The sequence below is a fragment of the Morus notabilis genome, unplaced genomic scaffold, assembly GCF_000414095.1.
Source record: "Morus notabilis unplaced genomic scaffold, ASM41409v2 Scaffold2663, whole genome shotgun sequence".
Classification (NCBI taxonomy): domain Eukaryota; kingdom Viridiplantae; phylum Streptophyta; class Magnoliopsida; order Rosales; family Moraceae; genus Morus; species Morus notabilis.
The window spans coordinates 37,085-45,481 of NW_010365935.1; the positions used below are offsets into that span (position 1 = coordinate 37,085).

Here is an 8,397-nt window from a genome sequence, read left to right on the forward strand (position 1 = left end):
GAATTATATCCCGTGTAACACTTTACCTTTTGATATTTCAAATATAACACTCATTCCCCTTTAACAATGAAATGGTAATAAAAAAAAACTCATTCTTTAGATTTTTAACTGAAAGTGACGTTTAATTTGCTATTTTAAGAATATTTTAGTAATTTTATAGTTTAAAATTTAAATTGAATTTGAACTAGTTTAAATATTATATTTTTTTACTACAAAAAAACTTCATAAAATATTTAACTTACATTCAATTAATAATAGATGTATCATGATTAAAAGTTTAAATTTAAATTAATTTTAAATTCATACTAAATTTTAAATTATATAACTACTAAAATATCTTAAAATAATAAATTAAATGTCAATTTCAGTTAAAAAACTTAACAGATGAGGTTTTTTATGAAATATTGTTAATATTTCATTGTTCTAGAAGAACGTATGTTATGTTTCAAAAATTAAAGAATAAAGTGTTATAAGAGATATAACTTATGGGGAGTTTTTGTAGTTAATCCTTAAATTTAAGGTATACTATAGAATTATTATTTTATGTAATGGATTTGATTAAATTAAATTTTAAAAAATAATTTTATGACACCAAAAAAAAAAAAAAAAGTGTATAAGCACTGAAAAAATTATCTAAAAAAATTGAAAAAATTCTCTTAAAAAAACAAGCACCGGAACGACATAAAATCGTTGCAGAAAAGAAACGTGAAGACTGAAGTACAAACTCAAACATCGCATCTCAGTTCTTCATCGGCGCCACCGCGAAGAATCCACCTCAACCCTCGGTAAGTATGCCCATGCCTGTTTGTTTCCCGAGAAACTACCACTTTTCAGTAATGTCGCCAAATATTTATCACCAATTTCTCTCTCTCTCTCTGGTTTTTTTTTTTCCTTTCTTTTAATTATCAGCCACCAAACGGCACCATTACTCGAGCGATATATCTGCGATTGGTAAAGTGATTTTTTTTTTCAGGTTTTTGTTGCTTTTTTTTTTTCTCATCTGAAGGTTATCAATGGGCAAAGAGGGCCAAGCGGCGGCTATGGAAATTGACGATCCGAAATCAAACGCGTCTGATCAGATTGTTCCTAAGTTCTCTATAAACGGTCCGTTTCTCCGATCTGTTTTAGTTTTATCTTCCGAATTCAATTTTTTTTAGCCTTTTGAATTGACTAATCAATTGTGTTGCGATATTTATTTTTTCTCAATTGTTACATCGCTCTTAATTAGCTTGATTGATGTTTTAGATGTTATATGGATTTTCCGTATGAAAAATATTGCACGTTATTATAATGACGGAATGCTAAGTGTAATTTTGCTTGTGCTTATTTCTTTTTTTTTTTTTTAATACTAGTGTTGCAGCTGTTGAAATCTGCTCAGATGCAGCACGGATTGCGGCACGGGGACTACACTCGCTATCGGTAAATGACCTCAAAATTCATACTTGATTTTGGCCAATTTGTCAAATGCAAGTTTCACTTAAGGCTTCTAATCCATATTTTATTTTCAACTGTCACTACCACTATCATTGTTGCTTTTAACAATATCTTTATCTTTATTATTATTATTATTATTATTATTATTGTTATTGTAATTGTTGTTGGAATGACTACGCGTGAAATTGATATAATTTGGTGATGGGCCGAATGTCGTTTATTTGTAGGAGGTATTGCACAGCTCGGTTAAGGAGGTTATATAAATCATTGAAGCTCACTCATGGCCGTGGGAAATACTCCCGTCGACCGATTACTGAAGCTACTGTGACCGAAGTCAGGTGCGTCTTGCTGTTCATATCTTTTGCAAATACGGTGAACTGTGTTTCCTTATTGAATGAGGGAATTATTCATACGTTTATCCTGGTCTGAAGGTGTTGGTGAACAGACCAAGATGAGATAAATCTCTAGTCTTGATTTTCTCACTTAAGTGAGGTTCCTCAAACGGTTGGTTGAGTTCTGTTTTTGATAGAAACAAAAAGGTTTTTTTTTTATAAATAAATTGACCTAATATATGAGGAGAAGATATCTTGGATACGAGCTATATCATAAAACACGAAAAACTAATTCTCGTTTTCTCTAATTATTCTTTGCTGGAAATAGATAGTCAATTCAGTTATAGACTTCGGTGCTCTATTTTAACACTGGGTAATGATTCTTTGCTTATTAATTCTTTCATGACTTTATTCAGCATGTTTTGTTTGTTCATTTGCTTGTATTATGCCCCAAGTATAAAACATAGATGCATTATGCCTTACCAGAAACTATGCTAAATATAAGGATTTATCTTTGGTGGTTACAAGAGCAATTGACTGTTTTACCGACGAGATAATGGCTCTTTGGAATCAGAGGGCGTATATAATTCTTGAGTTGTTTTCTATTTTATGGTTAAGTAACAGTAATTAGATAGCTTGAAATGCTTGGTAATATTCCATGCTGAATGGTTTTTGTTTTCTGGATTTAAATAGGGTTCTTCATCGGGTTCTTTATACGGCAGAGAGAGCTTGGAGCCATGCCATGGAAAAAAGACAGCTTTCTGATGGCCCCAATGCACGCCAGCGAATCTATTTGATTGGTAGGCTGAGGAAGGCAGTAAAGTGGGCTACTCTGTTTTCACAGTTGTGTGCAACTAAGGGAGACTCTAGAACTTCTTTAGAAGCTGAGGTTTGCAGCTATCTTTTTATGTCTTGATGTAGTTTAATCTTAGTGGTAGACATAGACATGCACCCATGGCTGAGGCAACTACTTTCCCACCTTAGGTCTTCTTTCACTTTCTGCGGATTCCAAGGTTAATATTGCACATTCAAGCAGAAAATGAATCTGGTGAATCCATGAAACAACTGTAGCGTGGAAGTCTGATAATAATGACCTAATATATATGACATCTTGTGAAGCTCCTTTATTAATACTTCATACAACTTTAAAAAAAATTAATAATGCAATTTTCATGTTATTTTCCTGCTTGAAGCTATGAGCCAATTACCTACCACATGCTTCAAAGCTTGAGTGATGGACTCTCAGAATACAGTTGATAGTTTATATGTATTGCTTCTGTAATTTTTGATGATTTAACTGTGAATATGAATCACTAGGCCTATGCATCCTTTATGAAAGGGAGTTTGTTGTTTGAACAAGATCAGAACTGGGAGACAGCATTGATGAACTTCAAAAGTGCCAGGTACATCCTTATATTGATTCTATTGATATGTGCAACTATTTATTAATGCTGCTTAAATATTGGAAATCTATAGCCAAATTCTTTTGTCAATAATGTTAGGGGGTTGATTTGATTTGAATAGGCTAGTTTAATGGATGTTGTGGCTTGCTAACATCTTGCTCATATTTTAGGGCTGTTTATGAGGAACTCAGGAAGTATGGAGACTTGGAAAATCAAGTTTTGTGCCGTGAACGTGTTGAGGAACTAGAACCTAGTATCCGTTACTGCTTACATAAGCTTGGCAAGTCAAATTTACAAACCTCTGAACTTTTACAAATTGACGAGATGGAAGGTCCTGCACTTGACCTCTTCAAAGCTAAATTGGAGGTAAGTTTAAATATTTTATTAGTGAGATGTGACCATGCTGTACATAGCACGGTTCTTCATCAAGGAAGTTATTTTATTACTGGGGTCAACTTTACATCACCGTTCTAATATATGAAAGCAAAGGCAATTTAACTTCCTAAAATCAATAAAATGATACTACCCCAGCCTACATGTGCCAGGTTTCTGGATGTGCTTGAAGGGTTTTCTTTCCTTGTATGTTCCTTGTGTTAGCTTGTGCTTATTGTACTCATTTCTTGTATGCTTTTGGTTGTAGGCTGTTATGGCAGAGACAAGATCTCAACAGGCAGCATCAATGACAGAGTTCCATTGGCTTGGTCACAAGTTTCCTATATCTAATGCTAAAACAAGGGTTGCCATTTTAAAAGGTTCGTTATGATTACTTATTTGAAGTAATGAAAAATAAAGAATTATTCTTTAGATCAAAGAGATGTTTGCCCTTGAACATAAGAATGAAAGTTCTAGCACTACTACTAAGGGGATCGCTCAATATTGATATTTAGCATCAATACACTATTTATGTGATTTGTCCTGTGTTTTTTTTTTCTATTTTTATTTTTTGCCCGCTGTAATCTGAATACATTCTCAACTTTTGCTCGTATCCTACAAACTTGTTCAGCTCAAGAATTGGAGAAAGATTTACATGGTCCAACCGCCGAAACACTCCCAGGAGACAAAAGACTTGCCATTTTTGACAAAATTTTTACCGCATACCATGAAGCCAGGAGCTGCATTCGCAGTGACTTGGTATGGTGTTTCTTATGTCCTGTTATTTGTCTTTATTTTATTGGAAAGTATATACTGTTATTTGTATTATTATATATTATTACTATTATTACGATTCTTATGATTTTTATTAAAGCTTCTTCCTTATGCCCCCCTCTATCTGATTAAATGTTTGTCATGTTATTCTCTGATGCCTTTTCTTCTTCCGACTGCTGTTCCTGATGCAATTGGTATTCTAGGTCAGTGCAGGTAGTTCTGAAAACGTGAAAGACGACTTAAATGGTCTTGATAAAGCTGTTAGTGCAGTACTGGGACTACGAACCATTGAGCGCAACCAGTTGCTGGTTAGCATAGCAAAAAGTAAGCTTACTAGGCAACGTGACGATAAAAATGAGAAAGCTACGAAGCCTGAAGAGCTTGTTCGCTTATATGATCTTCTATTGCAGGTATTTTTCTCTAGCACTTGTCTTTAACATCCTATGTGTTATTTGAGGTGTTTATAATTACTGCTGAACAATTTGAATGACAAACCTTCTTTAACTGATGTTGTTTCTGCAGAATACTGCTGATCTTTCAGATTTAATCAGTTCTGGAAGAGATAGGAAGCCAGAAGAAGTGGCCTTTGCTGAAGAATGTGCGCTTAAAAGTTTGGCCTTCCGAGCAGAGAGGTTTGCATCCTATGCAATGGCTGTTTGTTGCACTTTGAAAATACTGAACTAAGTTTAATGGTGTTTCTCCTTTATCTTACTGGCACTAGAACTTTGAATTATATTTTCCCTTCTAGTTAAACTCTCTCATTCAAAGTACTTTTTTTTTTATAAGATATGGTGAAATAATACGCTGTCATTTCTCTTTTAGGTTATCTTACTGGCACTAGAACTTTGAATTATATTTTCCCTTCTAGTTAAACTCTCTCATTCAAAGTACTTTTTTTTTATAAGATATGGTGAAATAATACGCTGTCATTTCTCTTTTAGCATATCAATCTTCATGATCTTTTATCCCGTTCCTGGTGGACTACCTCTTTGAAAATTATTTTTCGGATATTGTTCCAAGTCTTTTTCCCACGCTACTGGACCATCTCGTGTATCAATCTTCATGATCCTCCGTTTGTCAGTATCTGATCATTGTTTTGATTTCTGAGCATTTGAGCTATTTTTATTCAGTGTCATGTTTCTTAGATTTTCATGATCTTTACGCAGAGATTTGTCTCTTATTCTTGCAGAGAATTGTATTAAAAAGGTGATTTATGATTTATCAAATGATGCTACAAAGATATGTGATTTACAGGTGTTCTGCTTCTTGGCAGGTGTTTCTTTTTGGGTAAATCATACAGCCTTGCTGGTATGAGGAAAGAGGCATATGCATTGTACACCCGTGCCCGTTCTCTTGCTGAAGATGCCTTGCAAAAATTCCAGGCTACAGGCACTGGCGATCAGGTGGTGTAATGAGTATAATCATTTTCTTTGACAGTTGTTTATTTATTTATTTATTTATTTTTACTTTTTGGAGTTACACTAAAGAAAATGCTTGCCCTCAGCATATTTAAAACTGATTTAGCTCATTGAACATCTCGGCATATGGTTTTCTGTAGCTATCATGCGTATTAAACATTTTCCATGGTATTATATACCATGATATTTTGTTTGGATTCAGTTATTATAATGATGGGTAGAAAAGCATAGTTATTCTATTTTGCTTCTACTTTTCCCTTAACAGGCGATGGTCAAAGAGTTGAAGGTGTTGTGTGAGGAGTGCAGATCCAACATCTGCATAGAACATGCAACAGGGATCATGGAGGAACTTAAGGCTCCTGAAAATCTCTCTAAAAAGATATCTAATATATCGTTAACGGGAGCTGCCAAGAAGGTATTCTTTATCCGTTATTGTCTTTCATTACTACACGTGATTGTTTTATGTGATCAAAATGCAGAATTTTTCTGTTTCGTTCAAGTTTCTGTTGAAATAAAGATTCATATAGGTCTAATTTAATAACTGTCAGGTTTACGAAGCAGATAATTTCATTAGTAGTCTTAGTAGTACGAAAGATCAGAAACAGGGACAAACTATCCTCACTAAACAAAAAAGAAAAAATATTAAGTACGAAAAACAAAGAATGATCTAGTTGAACTTGACTAAATCAGCCCTTAGAACTCATTTGAAGAAGTGACCTGTAAAGAAGCCAAAGTCTACTCTAGAAAAATGTTTAACTTTGTATTTATCTACTACTAATTAGGAGGTAAAGAACCCAAAAAAATAGTCGAAGCCTCACTTTCCTATAAAGTAAGCACTCTTCACGGAGATTTAAACCCAAGAATCTATCAGCAAGTGTAGCTGTACGCTGACAACTTCAAAGTGTGTGTCCTCTCTAGGATATTCCGAGACTTCTGACTTGTTTTCCCGCTATGATTCAACATGTCGTCATGACAATTTTTCTAATTTATTAAAGGTGATTTTTAACATGAGGATATTCTATCTTCTGACTTATCATGACAGTTTCTCTAATTTATTAAGGGTCATAAAAAAGAAGGGCAATCCTCTTCATCGTGTTCTTTTTGGGCTTGGAAAGTCGTATAATTAAAACTTCCAGTTTTCTTTGGCACAAGTGAAACTAAAATTAGTCTTTCACAAGCGCGTTTCTTTTTGGGCTGGGGGTTTTGGTGTCTGAGCTTATTAAAATTCTCCCGGATAAAAAGATACTTGTATGTGCTTGCGTGTAGATTTTTCATTTCTTTAGTGTGCTGATTTGCATGTGTTTTAGGTGGAGAAATTCCTCCTTGAGAAACTTGAGATGTACGAGTCTGCTGTTGGCAATTCAACGGTGAAAAATGCACCGCGGATTGAAGCATTCCCTCCGGCCTTTCGAGCAATTCCTCGTAATCCTATAGTCCTGGACCTTGCGTACAATTTCATCGATTTTCCATCTCTTGAGAATAGGATGAAGAAAGATAAAAAGGGTTTGATAAGCAGGTTTTGGCGATGAGTTCCCTTTGCGGTTGTTTGTCTTCATTTTTGCAATACGCTCTATATTCAAGGAATTTTGTTAACCCCTTTTAATTATTTGCATCAGTGGATTTTTCTTTATCTTGGATGTATAAAATTTGGAGATTTTGATACTATCCGCTCATACTCACCAAAAACAAAAAAGCGTTTTTATTTCTTCCGTAACCTTCAATTTATTATTTGGTTTGGTTACTGTGGATTTTGGTGTGATATAATAAGTAACAAAACACGGCATTTTGGTTTTAAATGCTCTTTGAGCTATTCCAGTTGAATTTTCTGTTATTGTGTAACATTTACTGTTACTTTTGTTAATATGTTATTAAAAAAATAAAAAATAAATACACGACATTTTTGTTTTAAATGCTAGTTTAATGCTGAACTTTGAGCTATACCAGTTGAATTTTCTGTTGTGTTATTTTTGTTAAAAAAAAATTTCAGCTTTTGTTTAGTTAAAAAAAAAAAAAAAAAAACTATACTAGTTGAATTGGTATTTATTGGTACAGTGGGCATCAGAAATAGAAAAAGAAGAAGCAGAATACATTTTCTCAATAACGAATCCATCTCAGAGTGTATACGATGTTTCACAGGTTAAAGTCATTTTTAGTCACCAAATCTCATTTTGGTCCTCAAATGTGAAACGTACGGAAGGAGTCCTTGATTACCAAATTTTCCAAATTAGATGTTGGGGAATCGTATAAAATAGACCTATATTTAAAATTTATGTTAATAAATAACCAATTCGTTAATACATAGAAATGAAAGGGCTTTTATGGTTTGAATTTTTCATTTTTCAATTTTACCTTTTTTCTTTTTTCTTTTTGGTTTTTTCTCTCTTTTCCTCTGGATTTTCTTCTCTCTTCTCTCTCCATTTGTATGCTCTTCTCTCTCTCATCGCCGGTGGTAGTTTTAAGATTTATATTGTAAATTTAAGATTTACATTATAAATTCAAGATTTAGTATCAAAATACAGATTATCTCTTCATAAAATCTTAAATTTATAGTGCAAATTTAGGATTTATCATAAGAGTATAATTTTTGTTTCTTCGTACATTCGGGATTTACACTATAAATTCAGAACTTTACTAACATTATATAAACATTTTTTAGTTCTGCTT

The 8,397-nt window shown here is 33.4% G+C and overlaps 1 protein-coding gene across 2 annotated transcripts; it reads left to right on the forward strand.

The window, feature by feature from the left end:
- The first annotated feature begins 674 nt into the window (after positions 1-674).
- Positions 675-7,509, forward strand: LOC21384998 (signal recognition particle subunit SRP68). Of its 2 annotated transcripts, none has more exons than XM_024172673.1 (14): positions 675-785; positions 974-1,104; positions 1,353-1,419; positions 1,662-1,772; positions 2,460-2,655; positions 3,084-3,169; positions 3,340-3,535; positions 3,810-3,921; positions 4,173-4,300; positions 4,519-4,725; positions 4,838-4,947; positions 5,589-5,718; positions 5,999-6,148; positions 7,041-7,509. In XM_024172673.1, exons 2-14 carry the CDS (start codon positions 1,014-1,016, stop codon positions 7,260-7,262), a joined length of 1,806 nt encoding a protein of 601 aa, XP_024028441.1. In that variant the 5' UTR covers positions 675-785; positions 974-1,013; the 3' UTR covers positions 7,263-7,509. The 2 variants fall into 2 exon arrangements, with proteins under 2 accessions (XP_024028441.1, XP_010107072.1); XM_010108770.2 differs by having other exon boundaries at positions 1,007-1,104.
- Positions 7,510-8,397: the final 888 nt, after the last annotated feature.

What these genes read in the sequence shown, in the direction of transcription:
- LOC21384998 (XM_024172673.1), top strand. Translation starts at nt 1,014, where the DNA reads ATGGGCAAAGAGGGCCAAGCGGCGGCTATGGAAATTGACGATCCGAAA. An exon ending in TCCTAAGTTCTCTATAAACG is followed by an intron (nt 1,105 to 1,352) that starts GTCCGTTTCTCC and finishes TTTTAATACTAG; the next exon opens with TGTTGCAGCTGTTGAAATCT. An exon ending in TATATGATCTTCTATTGCAG is followed by an intron (nt 4,726 to 4,837) that starts GTATTTTTCTCT and finishes TTGTTTCTGCAG; the next exon opens with AATACTGCTGATCTTTCAGA.